The sequence below is a fragment of the Polyodon spathula genome, chromosome 26, assembly GCF_017654505.1.
Source record: "Polyodon spathula isolate WHYD16114869_AA chromosome 26, ASM1765450v1, whole genome shotgun sequence".
Lineage (NCBI taxonomy): Eukaryota > Metazoa > Chordata > Actinopteri > Acipenseriformes > Polyodontidae > Polyodon > Polyodon spathula.
Genome location: NC_054559.1, coordinates 15,462,358 through 15,483,000, shown reverse-complemented (window position 1 = coordinate 15,483,000; position 20,643 = coordinate 15,462,358). Strand labels below are relative to the sequence as shown.

Below are 20,643 nucleotides of genomic sequence, written 5' to 3'. Positions count from 1 at the left end.
GTCTAAAACATTCAAGACAAAGACTAAGACTAAGGCAAAATAATTTATATTATCCTACACTTGTATCTTGCACAGAACTATATACTATTTTAAAATAAGAAAAATAGTACAGCGAATCGTAGTGTCTTTTCCATCTGAAACCAACTAACTGATACAAGGAAATTTCAGATCAATATCAGAGTATTTTACCTCATTTAATTTTTGAAAAACGATAGTCTGATAATTTTGAACCAAAGTTTTTTCAGTCAAGAGTGCCAGGTTGTCTTTCACAGTGCTGTTTGCCAAACACAAATTGAACTGCGTCTCATCATAATCAATTGGGAAAGTAACTTCGTTGATCTTGGCTGTTGTTATTTCCCCAACAGTACACCCTTTGAAAACAGAAGTACAAAATCAGGAGGGGGCTGAAGTTGGGTTCACTAAATTATAAAACCACTTTTGAATGAAATATGTTCTACATGCATAACAACTAAAGAGAGAATTCCAATCTATTGTTAAACAGCATTGTGTATGCTAACGTGTACAGCATGGGCACACTATTAACATTAAGATACTACTTACCAGCTGCACGTCTTGCTCTTTTTACCAGACCAAGTTGTGTAAAAAGTACCATTTTCAGGCTTTTTTTCTGGTTTTGGAGGAAGACGTTGAGGAAGCTTTTTGTGTCATCCTGTTAAGGAAGGTATGAAGATGGTTGGCTTTGTTGGTTGTGTCATGCATTGGGTACAACATGTACCACACTCTTGTAACTCGGGAAAATAATAAAGCAGATCTGACCAACTCTGATAGACCCTCTGTTCTCAGCTTTAATTACACCACTGACATTAATTTGCTTTCTAATATATGATCTGATATGTAGTGATTGCATACCTTATTGAACTTGGACCAAAACTCGCTTGTTAGGAACAAAGGCAATTCTTCAAGGTCTTTCAGAGTCTGCAGTGTCCAGTTTAAAGGGTTTCTAAAGAAAAAATAATGTAAAGATCATTAGACTTTAAGAAAGCAAATGGAAGTTTTGTTTTGTATACCAGCCTATCCTTTTGTGTTAACAAATAATGAATTGTATTTTTCTGGCTTGTATTTTGGCATCGGTTGCTCAAACATCGCCCCGTGTTTACAGTCTAATTTAAATACTAGTTGAACTGCCTGTGTACACATACCCATATTTTGTAGTGCCACTGAAAAGTACTTTTTGAACAGATGCAATTTGTCCAGCAGTGAGCTGTTCACACTTCTTGAGTTTTTCCAAGATTAGATTGTCCGAGTTTTCAATGTAGCTTCCATTCAGGATGCAGACCATATTGTTCAGCACATTTAAATCTGCACTGCTGAGATTGGTGCCTGTTATACCCTGGAAGAAATGAGAAGACCATCAGGAGAGCTCTGCTTCCTGGTCTACCAGTCGAAGAATGAATAACAGGTTCAAAGGGAGTAATAATGAGACTGTTGTGCATCAACACAGCCACACGTGGTTTGTTTAGTAATAACCCTTAGATACAGTGTATGCACACACACACACCTGGTCTCAGATATTTTACTTACCAGACAGCTTCTAGCAGAGTTTGTGAGGGCAGCTGGTTTATTTGATGCCTCGGGGAAAACATAAAAGTTTGCACTACCAGTTGCTCTAAAGTATGATTGGCAGTTTGCTGACGGAATCTGACTGTAGCTGTAATGAAATTTATACTTTTTAGTCATCCAGTTGCTGAGATCAGTTTGATTCATCATACTGAAAATCCATCTACACACATTTCATACACTCACACACACACACACACACACATATACATACAGACATACATACACACACACACATATATATATATATATATATATATATATATATATATATATATATATATATAGGATATAGAGAGAGAGAGAGAGAGAGAGAGAGAGAGAGAGAGAGAGAGAGAGAGAGAGAGGTGAATAACATTATAATGCATAATCTGCAACTGTTAAATGTAAAAAATAAAATAACGACTCACGGGTAATAGAGTAGCATGTCTGCAGGATAGCTGGTGAAGTCCTGTGGTGATGCATTTGCAGTGACTTGATAAGCCATGCAGGACAGCTAGAGAATACAGAAAAGGGAATCATGTAACAATCCAGCTAACCTGTTTGACTTCATCAGTTTCACACTTTGTGGTTGAAATGCAAACTTAAAGTAAAAAAAAAAAGTGATGTTGGTGTTTTGCAGCTGAACTCTGTCCGCTTAAGACCGCCCACGTAGCATTTGACTGGCTGCACAAAATGTCGGTTTATCAGCCAAGATGATTATTGGTTGTTGGTTGCGTTGAAAATTAATTCTTGTGTTTACTTAATAACGCCTCTCCAGCAGCATTGGACAGGCTGCACAAAGCGTGACAATCAGCAGGTTTGTGAGAGGATACGAAGAGATCATTTCTCAAAAACCCTATGGTGCATGGGAGTAGTTTTTGATAAATCGTGATAATAAACGGTGCATGACATTAAGCGAGGTGATATAAAACTGGTTCATCTACAACGTGTCAGTTTATTCATCATATAAATCTCAAATGTGCAGTTTTTAAAGAAACCATGTATTTTCATTTTAAAAGATGAAGTCAGGCACCACTCTAAGTTAAAGAAATCTCTGTTTTCAAGCCATGAACATTAACCACTGTGCACAGAGCCAGGCTCCTCTGCAGGAGCAGTCGGAAAGCTTTTTTCCTTTATCTTCCCGCAAGGGTCTGATTTATAATGGCAGTGCACAACACAGTCCATTTCCAAATGGGCTCCCACTTTATATTAAACACATGTTCAATCCATTTCTTTAAGTGATTTACTGTGTGGTGAACTTTTTCAGATGTCCTCTGTATTATGAACTCACCTGGTCCTCCACCAGGGGTATCTTTTTACCCTTACAGGCTTTGACAATGTTGACGGTTTTGCTGTTTGGAATGCTTTGCACGGCACTGCAGCTGAATCCTTGCAGTATATATGGGGAAAGACTGGTGTAAAAAAACAAAACAAAAAAGTTTAAACTTCATGCAAGCCCTAAAAACTGTCAACAGCTCAAAGTCATGATTCACACCAAAACACTAAAAAAATATAGTCACTATAAACTCAGAAAGAGGAACCGAACTTGGAAGCAAACATCATTCAATAAGCGAGCAACAGCATTATTAATCATTAGAATGTCTTTTTCAAGGAAAAGATTGTGGCCAGAATGTAGCTTTTTGGCCTGAAAGGAACCCTCCTCCTGTGAGGTGAGATCTCAGAGAGTCGGCTCAGGTGAAGCAGTGCCAGGTGGGACCCATCGCGCCTCGAAAGAGAAATTAAGCTGAAAAGGAGGTGGAGGAGGAGGAGGAAAGAAACTTCACAAACAACAGTATTTCAAAGGCATGTGTAGCTATATGTACTTTAACTTAAAACATGTTTTAAACAATGAAACAAAACATACCTAGCATAGTCGGTGGTGCTGGATGCTAATTTGTCAAAAAACAACGAAGCCTGCAAAAGAAAACCAGAGAAAAGATTGTCAGTGGTATCACATTATTAGATATAACTTGTAAATGAATGACTTTCAGATATATTGCCTGCTCTCGAGTGTACAGCATTTAAAATAAATGTTTGTCATTTGCTCCCAATTCGTCAACTGATGCATGCATACAGGGCCCATAGGCAGTATTGTGGGTTCCTCAGTTGAGCAAGACATATGTAATTGATTCTAACAACCTTCTGATAACTTGCAAAGGAAATAAATAAAATGTAGTGCTTTTGGTTTGCATAATGATGACTTGGTATGTCTTGCACATTGTGTAGTGGCCTCAGGACCTCTGTGTGCTTCATGGTGATGTGTGGCTCACAACTTGGAATGGTCATTGAGAAGTTTATTTGTAAAGTAACAGCGCTAATTGTCAAACCAAATGGTGTAGCCAAATTAAAAAAAAAAACTAAAAATACCCCGCAGTAAACTGAGGCAGATTATATCTGAAAAAAGCAGACAGATGCTGGAAAATCTGTCTGCATGAATACAAAACAAAAATCTATGAATGAGTTTGGTTACCGTGGCGGTGTGGCTGCACACAAGCCAAATCAGACTGGTGTGTCTGGGGCTACCTGAAGAACTGTAAAGACTGCAGTGCATGCTGCACAGACCGGAGAAGGGCAATCGCCGTGCTGTCATTTTAGGAGAATAGGCCAGATGTGTCCATGCAAGATATTGCTTCTGCTCACACTACACTCGGTGAGAATCCATCACATTAAAATAACCTTTTGCTGCGGCTGGCTCAAAGACCTAACCCAACCCTCTGTGAGATGAGCAGTGTGTTAGGCTCTCCGAATTTCTCCAAGAAGCCTAAATATATAGGTCTCATCTTTTAAACCTGGAGCCTTTCAAAAGAACCCTGCACAAGCATTGCATAGTTTAAGTGCTGTAGTTGTGCCACATCCAACTGACCTGTTCCTTTTTCCATTGTTTATTTTTGACTTGATCAAGATTAAACGTATTGCTGGGGAAAGTCAATAAAGGCAATGGAATTAGACCTGTCATACTATCAGGAATGTTCTGCAACGTGACATTGGGATCACTGTTGAAAGTAATGATCTGAAATTAAAAAAAGTAAAATAAAATAAAAACATCATTAAAATGCACTTAACCAATACAATGCAATGTGATTACTATATTCTTTATGCACCATGTAACAGTTGGTGTTCAAATTGTTCTCCTTAATCTTAAATCCCACGTGCTTTGTACAGAATCTCAATGCGCTAATGATGGAAATCCACCACATGTCCCATATCATGCTACATAGATTAAGTGGACATTAACATGATATAACACATGTTATAACTTGTTATACATTATTTACATTATAATACAAAATGAGTATTGTTTAAATGTGATATCATTGTCATTTAAACAGTTCCCACTGTGGGAGCATGATAACAGAGGCAAGGCATAAAACAATTATATCTTCAGTGGAAATATACCTTGTTAACAAATATCTGTTGAACAACTTCTGGTCCTTTAATGATGTTCTGAACAAAAAATGGATCCTTCGCGGCGCTGACAGCGACAGCTGGGCTAACACTCTCAATTGTGTTAGAAGGCAAACCTTTGACCAGGGTTCCCAGAGATGTAAGCGAACTTACATTGTCAAGCTATGACAAAATAAATACATGAAAATTAAAATATTTATATGAACTGTTTATATGAACTGTTTAATGCAGTATTTCTGCATAGCTAATTAATATTGAATGCACAATAATGAAAGAATATTGTAAGGACAATTCTACCTTGTACCCATTTCCAAAGACCTTTTTAACCAGGATAATGGCCTGCCCTTGGTTCCAATTGACTGTACTCAGGATGCTAAAAGTTTGCATAACAACTCCAGGCTGAATCTGATCAATCTGTCCTTGTGAAAGTAGACCAGTTTGATTTCCTAGGGCTGTTATGTCAGCTGCAGTGGCATTTTGAATTTTTCCAACCACATCTGAAATAATCTGAAAGAGAAACTTGCTAATTATTTATTTGGAAGCGTTTATTTTCTTTTATCGGTTTATTTCAAATGAATCTTATTTTAACTTCACATAGGCAGATTTATTTAGACTGTTACACCAAAATGTACTCTGAATGGAATTTCATAATAGAAAATCTGACTTAATTCTGTAGCATCACACTCTGGGGTCTATTCAACTGACTTTAACAGTGGCAGATATTAATCCTGCCAATTTTGTATTTGTTATAACTGAAAGAAATACATTAAAGACACTAACTTGTGCTGTGAGAGGTGTTAGTTGTCTTAAAAGAGTCCCTTTTGAATGATTTTAGTGTTGGTGTTATTAAAGAAAAAGTAGCAGGGTTCTGATAAATACAGCATTACACATCCCCACAAGTTGCCACAACTGTTTAAATAAAGTATAATTTTTCTTTTCATTGTTAACATCCTGACAACGTTTTAAACTTATAACTTTAAAGTCTGTTTCAAAGCTCTTTTCAAAATGTCCGCTCTAGTGCACTGGGGTTTGTCCTCTAAATCACTGCAAGAAGTGCTGTTCAGTGCCACGTCATGGATCGTTATCGCTGTGTTGCCCTGTTTGACAATGTGGGCATTAATCCTCACACTCTCAGTGCACTAGAGCAGACATTTTATGAGAAAGAAAAAGCTTGGTAAAGCTAGCTAAAGAATGGTCAAATCAGTAATTAAAATATCTGTGAAACTGCCAAGGTAAACCTAAAAACAGTCTAGCTGGTAATCTTACCGCAAGATTTATAGTCTTGTTACAGGTTTTTAGCAACCTATCTGACAAAGCTTGCAGCTCAGTTTGTTTCACAGAAGAGAACACAATGTCCGGGGCAAAACAAAGGAGTGCACCAGGAAGCCTAAAACAGCAACCAGAAATATTTTAAAACATTGAGAAAATTCATATCAGTGCCTCTGGGTTAGCTGCTATTACTGTGGTGTTTCAACTGAATTCATTTTGAATCCATCAGCATTTTTTAATCTGTAAAATTCATTAGACAACATCAAGAAAACAAATCATACTCAGGTTTCAAACTGGAATCAATTAACAGATATCATTTTATAGGGTTCCCAGTTTATGGTTACAGTTTCTATAAAAAAAAAAAAAAAGACACTTAAAGGTATAATCTTTTAACAAACTTTGCAATCAGCGTACTGTCTTTGGAGTTTGATAAAAGAAGACTTAGGACATGCTAACTAACTAGATCTAGGATACCGCAGGCACTGTGTCCAGAATAGAAAGGGTTTAAAAGCAAGGTTAAATGAGACTTACTCTGTAATATTGAGTGCTGGATTTTGAGCAAACATCAATGAGCTATAGACAGCACGGACATCCTGAGGGATGAGTTCATTGCTCATGAGCTTCAGATTGTCAGGGTTATTCGCAAAGATCTTAAGCTGTGGTGGAATGAATTTGGTTGAGAATGTCAGATGACAGGAAAATATAAAATGATTGGTTGAACTACTCAGGTGAATAAAAATCAGCAAACAAAGTATTTTAGATTTATTTAGCATTTGGAATTATTATGCAGCATATTAGTAAAACTGATAGCTGATATTATCAATGCCAACATCTACATGTAGACCAAGGCTTTCTCTTGTCGTCCTATTTACTATGACTTAATTGCTTACAATAATAAAAGAAAAAACTTCTCTAATTGTGAAAAAAAAGCACACCACTAACCTGATCTGTCGAACCAAATGAGAGGATGTCGGCTTGGCTGCTGAAGATAATGAATGGTCCGATGTAATTAACAAACCAAGCAGTCGAATTCAGAACTGGGATTGCAGTATTAAAACACTTTGGCTTTGTGCCTGTGATGAAAAAAGAGAGTCTGTATCTTTCAGGCGCCAATCACTAAACATTTGCTATGGAAAACATTTGTAGTCTTTCTTGTGTCGGTCTGTTTCCATGCATAGACATACATTTATAGTGCGACTGAACGACAGAGAGAAATGTAAATATAACCTGCAAATCAGCGACCAGCACTATCGGGAACTCACACTGATGTATTGTGGTGATTAATTTGCTCCCAAAGCTTTCTGTTTGTTTTTCGTTTTTAATTTAGAGTGACCAATTCCTATTTTTATTTATTTTCTCCCCAATTTGGAATGTCTAATTATGTTTTTTTTCTTTTTCTCCTCACCGCATCAGGTTCCCACACAGCACAGATGTTCTGAGAGCGTGTGAGTGTCCTCCGTCACAATCATGAAGCCAGAATCGCTTTTTCGCAATCTATAGCAGAGGTGGGCGGGCTACCGATCTGGGAGAACAGACATGAGCCCTGCTTTTATCCACTCTGAATGTGCTCAGTGTCTGACCAGTAGGGTTCGCCATTGCGCGATGAGGAGAAATGGTCCCTGCTGGTTTCGCATCCCCACCCTGGGAACGTCAAAGCCAATGTGACGTCCCCTTTGGAGTTCCCAAGCTGAGCGACTCTTCCTGTGCTCCCAACGGCAACGCTTTAACTGGATGAGCCACTTGGGACCCCTCGCTGCCAATTGTCTTTATTCTGGATACATGTGTAGTTTATGGTTCATAAATTCAATACATTACACAGCAGGGACCATCAATCCTTTTGTTCATGCAAGGTAATCACATGTTGGAGGTGCCCGTGCTCAATACACTGTACTGTATGTACAGTACATGTCACTCCACTGTGGATGTGCCACATAGTTTGGCTCTTAACTGACTCACCTGTTGAAAGATACGACTTAATTGTGCCATACACATCCTTCCTGTTGAAGTCTGTATAATAGCTGCTGCTGTTTCCAAGAACCTGAACCCTGTGGATGATATTTACAATGCCAGTATTACAACTGTGGTGCTTAGTTCATATCAAAGCATGACCAGCATAGTTTCTTTGTAAAGAGCAAATGGCTATTGTATATAAAAACAAGTCAGGTATTTACTGTAAATCTCTGTATTTTTCAGGATATGCCATAACTAATCCTCTGGGCACGTGGCTATTTAATCTCTAGCAATGTTACCCTACACCCAAATAAAGCCCAAATCAAGTTACAAGATATTACAATTACTGCATCTCTATGATGCTTTCTTATACACTCCCACCTGCCACCTTTATACTGGCTACTTTACCATCCACTTTACATTCATGACACGCTTACAGTTTCCTGAATGGCAAGCAGTTGGCAGCCAGAGTGTCACTGGAAGTAATGAGGTTCTTGTCGAAAGCTTCCTGGTATGGGATCAGTCTTGTGCTAAACCATTTATCCAGTTCAGCTTCACTATCAGTGCTCAGAACCGTAGGCCAACCTGCCCTCAGGATGGATGATTTAATGGCCTTAGAGATGTTCACCTGTAAACAAATAAGGAAACATTAGCTTCTAACAAGATCACCACTGTGAGAGGCACCAGTTTGAATAGTGAGTAGGGGATTTCCTGCAGCATCTGAACTGTTGAGAAATTGACATTGATTCACTCACCAAAACTGTCAATAGAGGAGGCTAGACAACTTCCTTATACATTGAAGTAAAATATCAGCCTTTATGACTGCTCGCAAGTTTCTTTCAATAATTTTTGCTTGAGAAGAGACAAAATAATCTCTTGCATCCTACCTGTGAAATCCTCCCATTAAAATTGTCAATGAACAGAGGTAATTGTGTGTAGTTTTTCAAAACTTCAGTGAGCAGGGTGAGGCTGTCAATGCTTTCAGGCACACTGAGAAATTGACTTAGCTGAGTGGGAGTTATAGTGTTCACCAGCTGAAATGAAAATGCAAGGATGTTAAAAGGTTACGATGACCCTTTGTGTGCGCTCCTGATGAATGCTCATCTTCTAGCAAAGACAAAAGAATAAAATAAAAGTGCAATGGTCAACTGAATCTAGAAGCTCTAGAAAACACAGACGAGATCTATTTCACTGAAACTGGTTTATGCTCAACTTTCCCTTCCCTTCAAATTTCATAACTTTATAACATGCAAAAAAAAACTAGAGACCCTGCATTAATTAACAGTGCATCTGTGTCACTGCTATATTAAAAACTATAAGAACAAAGATGATCATGAGAACTTCTTCCAAACTATGACAAGTAAACTGTAGTTTTATTTTACCTCTGTTGCACGTGTTTTTGGAATCACTGACAGAATGTTGGTTAGAGTAAAGAAACTTCCAAAGTTGAGGAAGGTATCGTTCATGTACACCAGAAAGCTGTTATTTGTGTAGCAGCGTAGTGGAGCTGGATCTGGGGGTAAAGACATCAAGGTTAAGCTTTAGGAGCTGCCAGGTTACCAATATATGATGTCCTTCCATTTACATGTACTGTATTAAAAAAAATCTTCATTAAAAAAAAGAAAAAACATTTGCAGTCCAGCCTTCTTTTTGTTTTTTAGTTTACATAATTTCGTGGCTTTTCTCTGGGAGCGTGCAAAAAACGTTTACATCTTTTCTCAGCTGCATTATAATTCTTCACTGGTTAAGCATTAAATTATAAAAAAGAAAGGAGAAATCTTTAGAGTTTCTAAAGATTTATTAACATTTTGAGGTATATATACAGGACACTATGTGGTCCAGTGATTAAAGAAAGGGGCTTGTAACCAGGGGGTCCCCTGTGTGAACCTGAGCAAGTCACTTCACCTCCTTGTGCTCCGTCTTTGGGGTGAGACGTTGTTGTAAGTGACTCTGCAGCTGATGCACAGTTCACACACCCTAGTTTATAAGTCGTCATGGATAAAGGCATCTGCTAAATAAACTAATAATAATGATAATAAATGTGGTCTAAGACATTGAATTGTTCAGAGGCATAACTTTAAGCAGAAATCTAGATAATTAAACATTTTATAAACAAACAGATCATTCTTTAGCATATGGTCATTGAAAGGCTTGAAGCAGTAAGCACTTTTTAATTACCTTGAAGTGAGGTCAGAATATTATTGAAGATTTCTTTCTGCACAGTTGTATTAATCTTGTTACTGATGGAGCTCAGTATTGCCACACTGTGAAAGACAGTACAGAATAATGAATGAGCATCTTAAGGATATTAAATAGAATTAAAAAAATACTTGTGGTTGGTTCTACCTGTACTCATATTTGATGCGTTAGTATAATTTATTTTAAAAGTAAAACCATGGCCCTATCTGTATTTATAGTTTAGGTTCTGTTGCAACACATTTATTAGGCGACCAGAACCTTACACTTTATAAAACTAAAAGAATTTTGCAGGTCTGTGGAACAATTTGTCACAGGCTTGCAGAAAACCAGGAGACTTTTGATTCGGGCTGGTCTGTGCAACACTCGGCAGATTTGTATTTATCAGGGTCTGTGAAAACAACCATTGTCTTTTGCTGGAAGGAAAGTGTAGTCTTGTAGTCTTTCATCTGGAAAGGATTGTCTTTAAAGCAGTGAAGGATTATCTTACGCTTCGTGGATTGTACTGCAGTTCTTTTTCTTCAGAGGGGTGAAGATGAGCTGCACTTGGTTTGTAGTCAGTCCTGACAGCAGAGGCTTGAGCCTGGTGTCCAGCCACCTCAGGATCTCTGCGTCGTCGGCTGCAGACAGGTTACCTTTATCAAGAGCCCCCTGTATCAGTGCTGTCTTCACAGCATTTGGTAAATCTCGTCCCTACAGAAATAAAAAATTGTAAAGAACTCTTGGTTGTTCTTTTTTTTTTTTTTTTACCTTCACACAGCTATGGCCAAGTTTTGCATTACCTCAAATTTATGATTCAGACAAAAAAAAATAAAAAAATTCTGAAGAAAATGTAGATTAACATCACGTAATCAAAGAAACTACGCAATGATATCGCAAAAGTCTACCGGAAGCCATAATAGCAGTATTTCATGTTAGATTTCTGTCAGTTTTTCATTAAGTATATGGAAAACTACAACAGTGTATGTAATTCAATATGTTAACGTTACATTATTCAGCAGGTTTGATTTGCGTTTATGAAGGAAAATTAGTTAAATGCTAATAGAAAATGCTAACCTTTTGGCCATAGCTGTACATAAAAAAAAAAATTAGTAAAAAGCTTTGTGAATCTTGACCATTGCTTTAAGACTTATTTACATGACTGATTTAGTCTGTATAGGTAAATGAAGAGCATTTTTGATACAGTGATAATGCTACCCATCCACAGGTCTGAGGACATGGTACTGTACCTGGAGAGCAGCTATGAACAAGTTAAAGAACTGTGCAGAATCAGAAGAGTTCAAAAATGTCATCAGTTTCACAACATCTTCTGAGGTATTCAGGATTCCTGCAGTGGCTGCAAGCTGGCTGAACTGAAGCAGTGTTAAGATGTCCAGGTCCACCAGCTAAATGTGGAGAAGATGTTGGGTAAGGGGCTTTTCATCACATCATATAGAAAACTTACGCTTGCACAAAGATTGTATTGTAGCGTTCTTGGTTAACACAGGCAGGTGCTTCACACAGAGCGAGGTGATCCACACTCAGGCGGAGGGGCGGGTTCACGCCCACCCTCCACCTGTGCATGGGTTATCTCACTCTATGTGAAGCACCTGCCTGTGTTAACCGAGATCGCTACAGTATGTATGCACATGTCCACTGCAAAGCTTGTATTGCAACTAAAAGTTAGCTGTATATTGTATTCACCCCAGTGAAATTCCTGTTGAGGAGTGTGAGGTCCATGTATGAAGCACTGGCACTGAATTTTCCTAAATTCTTTACCAACCAGTCCTTGCTACTGACAGTATTATTCACACAGGAAAACCCTGCAGGAAGAAGACACAATAAATTAAAATTGGACACTCAGTGACTTCTTTTTGAAGATGGAGATACATGGCAGGTCTTTGAGACTATTGCAATTCACTGTCCAGTAGATTACCTGCAGGGGACTTCTGCATCAAGTAGTTCTTGCTGAAATTGAACACAGCCTGAGACTGTTCAGGAGAGAGAGATCTGAATACATTGTCAAGCCCTTTGATTCTGTCAGGAACAAGAAGATGATCATGATTAACTTTCAGCTGGCACCATACATTTTCTCTGCTGTAGGAAATGAAGAAAACCTCAAATCCAACGTGCAATGTTTTTTTTTCTCTAGTATATCATGTTACTCTTGATTATGAGTGTCACAATAAGGACACAGATAAATACATTACCCCAGGTACTAGCTATGTACAAACAGAAGTTCATGCTTAGATCTCTGTACCAAACTCTGTCACCAGTGGTATCATGCTAAAGCATTACCAGTTCTGCAGTGATGCTTACATTTCTTGGTAGGAGTCACAGGTGATGTTGTTTGGTATGGCTTTCAGAGTGCCAGGATTGACACTGGGCAGCAGCAGAACTAGTTTGGCTTGGAACCAGTCTTTCCACATGGCACTGCTGAAGGTGGGGAATGCAGGACTCAGAGCGGCAAAGGTGCGGTCCAGCATGGCCTTTCTCACAGCAGTGTTGTTGATGGCTGTCATGTTATTCTGAACAAAGGATATGGTTCACAAGTCAGCACACTGGTCAGTTTTTATGTTATAAGTACAAGGCATAACTCCTAATACTAACACTTAACAAATGAGGGAAGGAATTAATCCCCTAAGCTGAGAATGTTGAGTTTTTGAGAAATAGTTTTTGTCTTTTCTAGTTTGTTAACTGTGCCATGGTCTTATTATTACATTCTCCATCATAGCAGTAAAGTAGAAAACGAGAAGTACCAATAGCATAAAAAAATAAGCACCATTAACGTCATCCGAGGGAAGTAGGAAATACAGACAGCCACTTAGCAAACTGTTTCAAATAACCATATTGAGATCATATATATATTTTTTTTTTGAGAAAATGACATCAATTGTGCATCTTTTTTCATGTAACTGTTAAAACTTACCTGCATTGTAATATTGGCAAAACGTGTGAAGAAGTCAAGAAGCTGTCTGTCCTGTAAACGGTTCTGCAGTACATCAAAGATGTTATTGATGATGGCCACATTGTTGAGAGCACCGACTTTGGGGTCCACAGTCAGGTCTGCTATCTGTACTGGGGAAAGCAGATCCAGTGCTTCCAGCTGAAGGGAGAGTAAAGACAGGCTGTTACGGGCAAAGTCATTTTTCGTTCCTGTGTCAGGCATTTCCTTTAAGTTATTTTTTATACAACAAAATTATATTGAAGTGATATAACTGTTGTATAGATGTATGTGCATAAAGATCCTTTCAGAGAATTTCTGTTTCCCTCTGCACGTTGCTAAATAGAGGCCATACTGTTTTCCATTGTGACCAAGAGGCTGCTAAAGGAATTCAACGGCTGGCTTGGTTTCCTGTTGGCAAAGCAAACCTGAACCAGGAATACTATTCTAAAGGGCACCAAACAATATTCAGAACAATTGTTAAAATAAACACAAGCTCTGGGAGACACAATAATAATAATTCCAGGATTCAGCATCCTACATCGCTCAAAGGCTAGGTAAGACACAACATTTGTGTACACACACTATTAATCAATCCATGTTGCATTCAAATCTTTTATCTTCAACAAAACCTACAACAGAGCTACTTACCCCACTGAAGTTACTGTTCAAATTAACCAAATCTCTGTACTCGGCAAAGACAACAAACTGTCTGTAGTTCTTCAGAAGCCAGTCTTGGCTGCTGGTGATATTGGAAGTGCAGGAGGATCCTGAAGGAAGATAATAAACAGTAAACAGAGTTTGTATCTTCAGTGACTTGTTTCACAATTCCATTAATCTGGGACTATTTTAACTAAGACTGTTGTGAAACCAATTAAAGGTACTGAAGCAGGATAATAGGGTTCACTTGAGTCAAAATACAGTTTGGAAAACAAATTGCATACAACATGAGATGATTTGTGTGAAACATGCCTTTTACCCACATTACGTAAAACACCAGACAGTATTCAATTAAAAGTCTTGTCAATACCTGATACGTTATTTCTTGATAAGAAGGGCTTTATAAAAAATGTGTATCCCCATCTCTGCCCTCTGCTGTCCGTAACTGAAAATATGTTGTTGAGCCCAGTTACTCTGTAAAAGGGAAAACACTGAATGTTATATATCATGTAATCTTTTAATCTGTTTTAGTGAGGCTGCACAAAGACAACTGAAATTAATTCCCCTTTAATGCTGTTTTTTTTACAATTCTTTTTTCTAACAAAAGTGTAGCATAGCACACAGCGCCCCCTTTCTGTGAAATGCAGTTGTGACAAGGACCTTAAACGGAATGTTAAATCCACATTATCTGTAGATGACCATGTCAGTAAAATAGCAACAACAAATTCCATCCATGCACAGAACTGCAAATACAGTAAATACACATTAAATTAATATACAAGGGCATCATGTTTCTAAGCATTATCACAGAATCTGAAGCTGGGCAAATACAATTGAATTGACTAACTCACTAAAAAACACCAGAAAGAACAAGCTTTTTCAAAGCCTCATGCAACACCAGATTTGCTATGAATATGTACAAATGTGAACAAACAGAGTCTCTACATACACAGCCTGGTAGGTCTCACAGCTGAAGTTTTTGGTGCTTAAGCATGATAAGAAATTCACAGATGCAGACGACAGGAACGGTTTGAATCTCACTAGGAACCACCGGTTGATTAAATCCACGTTGGTTAAGTTTCCAGGGCTGAAACTGTTAACTCTTAACTCTCCCAGAACATCAAGGATGAGAGCCTTAAACGGACTGGGAGTAGTGGACTGTAAAGTAAAAGAGGTTTGTTTAGTTCCATGGTGACTTAATTAGCATAGCGCACAGTCTCAATTTTAACTGAATGTTATGTGTGTGAAACATGGGAAAATGTGATTTTTAAGGTAAATACAACAAATGAAGTGTGATTTTTCTATTGCATTGTTTCTGTACCTCGTTAGCATAGGCATCCAAAGCTCCATTCAGTACTCCAGATACTTTGGTAAGGAATAGCATCAGAGCTTCTTTTGTGATGTTCACACTGTTGTTAGCTGGGCAGTTTAACAGGTCAGCCAGTCTCCTTTCAGTTACGTTGACCACCTAAGACAAAAAGAAAATACAGTCTTAAAACAGAGCTGCACAACCTCTAACTGAGGTGCAACATGCATGCAGGCTGGTGTAATTGATGCTTTCAGATTAAAGAGAGAATCACTGGGGAAGGAAAAGGTTATTTTGAGTACAAGTGTTGTAACCTATAGAACTAGACACAATTGATTTGGATTTAATAGAAGTTACCTTTGAGCTAAATCACACCCCAAATTGACTAATATGAGTGGCATGACCAAATAGAGTAGATGCTTTGGCTCTAGTGATGGCAATGCTCTCTAGGGTTTGTTTCCTCAGTAAAGATGGAACAATATAGATACATCCATCTCCATTAACCGCTTAACCCTTCATAGGAGCACGAGCCTAACCAGGCAGACACAAGGTGCAAGGCAAGACTTCACTGTGAACAGGAGGCCAGTCCATCACAGGGCACCACACACAGAGAGCAATTTAGAGTGACCAATCAACCTGAACAGCATATCTGTGGACTGTGGGAGGAAACCAGAGTACCTGGAGAAAACCCATACAGGCATGGGGAGAACATGCAAACTCCATACAGGCAGACCCCCAAGGCCAGAATTGAACCCAGGACCCTGGTGCTGTGCAGCAGCAGCACTAATCATCATGCCACTCTGCCTCTACATTCAAAGAAGAGTTTCTCATCAGTCCCAAAGAGTGCCATGCACCACTGTTAAACTGCTCAGCAGGGCGCACACTAGTCTCGGCTTACTGAACCTTATCAGCTGTGTGAATTACTCTTTGTCTTAACAAATGTACTGGTACTATATAGATATCTTTAATATAAGACTTACTGAAGAGCAGGCATATTCAGTAATGCTGTAACTGCAGAGCCTGCTGGAGAGGTTTCCAGTTGCCAGGAAGGAATTTATTGAAGTGCTATATATAAAAAAAAAAAAAAAAAAAAAAGCAGAATTAATTTCTCAACAAAATTATTTCTAGAATAGCTAGAATATGCCAAAATAAAACAGAGAGGATAGTTGAACTTGCATGATTTGTGGAAAGACTTTTTTTTTCCTTGAAAAATCCATTTAAGCTTCTTTTAAAGATAATAATACTACACAGGTATTTAATGTTTGAATGGATTAGCAATGTGGTTTTTTTTTACTTCTAGTTACTCACCTGTTAACATTTGCACAAAAAGTAGTTTCTGTAACAAAAAAAGGAGGTATAAAATAATTAAAACTTTTCCTAATTAAATAATGTACACTTTTAAACAAATGCACTTCACATACACTTACCGTTAACCTGGGTGGTATTGCACTAAAAGGGAAAAACAGTATAATAAAACATTTAATAAAAATAACAACAATAACAATCAGAAAAAAAGAAAAATGAAAGAGAAAATATGACTACTTAAAATAATAATAATAATAATAATAATAAATAATAATAATAATAATAATAATAATACACATTTTAGCGTAGTTATGCATAGGAAGACACATGAGTATAAAATAGCTTTATAATAATAATTTCATACATGCTCAAGTATCATTCATACCGTTTTTAAACATCTACACTCCACCATCAACTCTGACTAGTGTACCTACCTGAGCAGATGCTGACTTTGTGAAGCAACCTTTAAAACAAAATATACAAATGAATCCAACGGATGGCAATTTGAAATGCTAGCTAGAACCCTGTAGTGTCACCGTGACGCTGTGAAACCTCTTAGGAAGGGTGTTGAATTTGAATTTACTAATTACTCGACTGTAGATAGTGGCTGGCAAATAGTAATGGATTTTTAATGCACAAATAAATATAATTGATGGTGTATCAATGTGTAACGAGTAAACCCGCCTTTTAAAAAAGTACTCACCAATGATGACGGTGACGATCGCTAAGATACACACAGAGTGAGAATGGCAAGCCATGGTGAAATTGTGTTTACACTCTTCCAGTATCAATTGCACATTTCTGTAGATAGAAAATTGAATTAATATGGGTCTTCGTTCCATTCAAGATTTTAACTATGCATGCAATCTTGCTGGTGTGTTTTCCCCCCAGGTTTGATCTATTGACCCCACCCCCTTAGTAAAATCACCACATATAAAAATACAGACAAAAGAGGTCTGCAAAATATCGTGCATTTTTTATTGGGATTATAAAAGATTATAAAAGATTATAAAAAAAAAAAAACAGTTTAAGCTATAGTTTCATTAACAACAGACAAACATTCTTTAAACAACGCAGAGTTAGAGTTTTGTAAATTAGATCCCAGTTCCAATTAACGACAACTAGAGGCACTCTATAAACAGTGCAATCATATTGACTTGCCACCAGGGGGAGCCAATAGAGCGCAAGTCGTACGTTCCTTTGTAAACTAACTAAAATATCACTGGCTATGTTCATGTTCATTGTATTGGACCTTATTAACTCATGAGTTAAAGTTTTGACGGATTAAATAAAGTCTGATATCCACAATACTTATGTAATCTATAAACACAAATTTAAGGAAAAAAAAATCTTAATTTGAAGATATTGCAGCGTGCATGGGAGCAGCAGCAGCCTCGGGGCTATCAGACTCTTTTGTACAGAGGTATCGGCGCTATGCTTTAATGCGAGAAGTCCCGGTTTTCGTGTCTGCCTTCTGCCTGTGTGTGTGGATCGCAGCGCCCTGTGTGAGGCGCCTGCCTGCGGGAACCGAGATCGCTACAATATTTCACGAAGACATGGCAAATTAGCTTAAGTGCAATGTTTTCACTTCTTTTTTTTCTTTCAAAAAGTAATAATAACAAAACAATCTTAAAAACTTGATAATAAAGTAATTAGATATAATCCTTCTCCTCTCCGAACACTATTGTTAGTATTTCATATAGCCAAGCAAACTGATTCTAACAAACCCAATCCCTTTATTTTTGCGTTTACGGCATGTGTCACTGTAAGAAAATGCAATATTTCAACACGCTGGCTTCCTTCCCAAAATATGATCTTTTTTTTTTTTTAATGGATTTGTTAGCCTTTCAATTGGTATATGTAGGCTTTTATATTACAGAAATAACATTGAATTACTGCAACGAATATAATATTCTAGGAGACTCCTATGCAAATGATAGCGTAAGACGAGCCACTTTATCTACTAGAGTCTCCGTTATCAAAACAGTAATAAAAGAGAATTTTGTCTTATATTAGAATTTTACATTTCTTAATGGGTGAACTGCTTGAAGGCACGGGCGAGACTGCTTTCTATCCCATCTCTAAACTCGCACACACACACACACACACACACACACACACACACACACACACAGTGCCAGTGCACACACACACACACACACACACACACACACACACAGTGCAATGCAATTTACTTAAATGGAACTAAAACAGTCAGTAGGGATCATACATGGAACTTCACTGGCATCAATGTGATCATCTGTAAATACTGTATGACTCCATAAAAAAGAAACAGCGTGCTAATTAAATCTTATTGAACTTGTAACACAATATGAAATATGATACTCTTTTAGCCAAGCAATCTGAGTGTTCACCTGGCTGACTTAAACAACTCTGCAGCGTGTGATTGATTTGTAATATTCATATTTTATTCAGATACTGTTGCACTGCATCCCAATACTGTAAGAAGTCCATTGCATTACCACAAACATATTCTATTAACGCTCAGATTAGAAAGACACCACTGCGTCCATCCAAAAACATGTAGGACAGCACATATATATCACTGCATCACTTTTTCCCCCCTGCAGTCAGTGACTATCCTTATTCTAATAAGTTTGAATGAGGCATTTAAATTCCGATTCCTCTTCCTGCATTATACTGACATTTGTATTTGGTGTGAGTAGCTTTATTTCATAAACAAACCAAAGCCAGAAAGTAGAGCACAAACAATAAACAGAAGGATAGTAAAATGTCATTATCCTTCTCTGTGTTGCTTTACGAATGTATAGACTTTTCCAATGAAAACAGAACGCTGGAAATGCAAAATTCCTTCTCGGTATATCGTACTATAACAATTTGCACTACAGAAAGTTTAGTTTATTTGTGTTATATATGAAAAAGCAATATTACCTTATTACCAATATTACCTTGATCCTTATGAATCTTACCGTAAGCATATATATGATAATTAACAGACTGTGTACCTATAATATATCTGCTTATTTTAAATTTTGTCAAGGTTATATTTATTTGTTAAAAAAGCAATTTGAAAAAAAAAACCCTTCCAAATATTAGTATTAGGATCAAAAAACTTGCAAATGTTCCTTTATTGGTCCAAGAAACTATTCCACTTACCTGTTTTTCCCAGATTGGATTACAGTGTGAACACAAGTAACACACCGCGTCTGTTATAAGGAGTTTATCTGGGGAGTGTGTAACTGGTGATTCAGGAAGTGGCCAACCAGAAAAGGTTGCCCAACAAGATTCCTGTCCTTGAAAGTAGAAATCTTCATTAGAAGATCTTTTATGAAAGATATAACAAATTACTTAAGTGCAACGATTTACTTTTTTTCTTCAAAAAGTAATAATAACAAAACAATCCATCTTAACAACTTGATAATAAAGTAAATAGATATAATCCTTCTCCTCTCCGAACACTATTGTTAGTATTTCATACAGCCAAGCAAACTGATTCTAACAAACCCAATCCCTTTATTTTTGCGTTTACGGCATGTGTCACTGTAAGAAAATGCAATATTTCAACACGCTGGCTTCCTTCCCAAAATATGATCTTTTTTTAAATGGATTTGTTAGCCTTTAAGTTTATATTTCAGCTTATATTAACATCATATTCAAGACCGGTGCTAGGATTCACAGCGCCCTGGTGCAAGAGTGTGAAGTACACCCCATCTAACTGAAGTTTTGTTCCAAAGATGAGAACAACTCATGTGTGATTTCTGGGGAATTCCACGTCAGTTTCTTTAGCTGCACAGGGTTCTGTTTCATGGTTTCAACTCTTACCTCTTTGGTACAAAAGGCTGGATCATGAAAATCACATAAAGGTGCTTGACTGGGTCCCGGGTTTACAGTACAGATTCAGGACCTTGTATTTGCTGCTGTTGTACATTTCCAATCCCATGTCTCTGATTCACGTCTTTCTCTGGCTCAGCTATTGTTTATTTTTCATGTGTGGAGGAGGTTGGCAGTTCCGCTACCACAGTACACTTCCAGCTGCTGTTGTCGGCCCACTTTCAACCCATTTACTGTACACTTATTTAAAGCATTT

At 37.6% G+C, this 20,643-nt stretch overlaps 1 protein-coding gene across 2 annotated transcripts; it reads right to left on the bottom strand.

Moving 5' to 3' along the window:
- Positions 1–129: 129 nt before the first annotated feature.
- Positions 130–20,419, bottom strand: LOC121300973. Of its 2 annotated transcripts, none has more exons than XM_041230016.1 (35): positions 20,379–20,419; positions 17,278–17,375; positions 17,009–17,037; positions 16,697–16,718; positions 16,578–16,605; positions 16,250–16,334; positions 15,285–15,431; positions 14,913–15,121; positions 14,334–14,437; positions 13,955–14,073; positions 13,289–13,465; positions 12,679–12,887; positions 12,296–12,396; positions 12,064–12,182; positions 11,610–11,765; positions 10,871–11,073; positions 10,363–10,448; positions 9,567–9,697; positions 9,072–9,218; positions 8,622–8,812; positions 8,191–8,279; positions 7,177–7,307; positions 6,766–6,890; positions 6,232–6,352; positions 5,263–5,472; positions 4,957–5,127; positions 4,424–4,570; positions 3,425–3,474; positions 2,852–2,972; positions 1,989–2,074; positions 1,543–1,669; positions 1,161–1,351; positions 871–961; positions 562–670; positions 130–371 (listed from the first exon to the last, which is right to left on the bottom strand). In XM_041230016.1, the coding sequence occupies exons 1-35, from the start codon at positions 20,402–20,404 to the stop codon at positions 145–147; spliced, it is 4,383 nt and encodes a 1,460-aa protein (XP_041085950.1). In that variant the 5' UTR covers positions 20,405–20,419; the 3' UTR covers positions 130–144. The 2 variants fall into 2 exon arrangements, with proteins under 2 accessions (XP_041085950.1, XP_041085951.1); XM_041230017.1 differs by lacking the exon at positions 20,379–20,419 and adding an exon at positions 19,713–19,884.
- Positions 20,420–20,643: the final 224 nt, after the last annotated feature.

Excerpts from the sequence above, each read along its gene's own strand:
- LOC121300973 (XM_041230016.1), bottom strand. The coding sequence starts at position 20,404 with ATGATCCAGCCTTTTGTACCAAAGAG. Across the intron at positions 7,308-8,190 it reads TAAGTCGTATCTTTCAACAG|GCACAAAGCCAAAGTGTTTT; the intron begins GTGAGTCAGTTA and ends TTTTCATCACAG. Across the intron at positions 671-870 it reads TTTGGTCCAAGTTCAATAAG|GATGACACAAAAAGCTTCCT; the intron begins GTATGCAATCAC and ends CTTCCTTAACAG.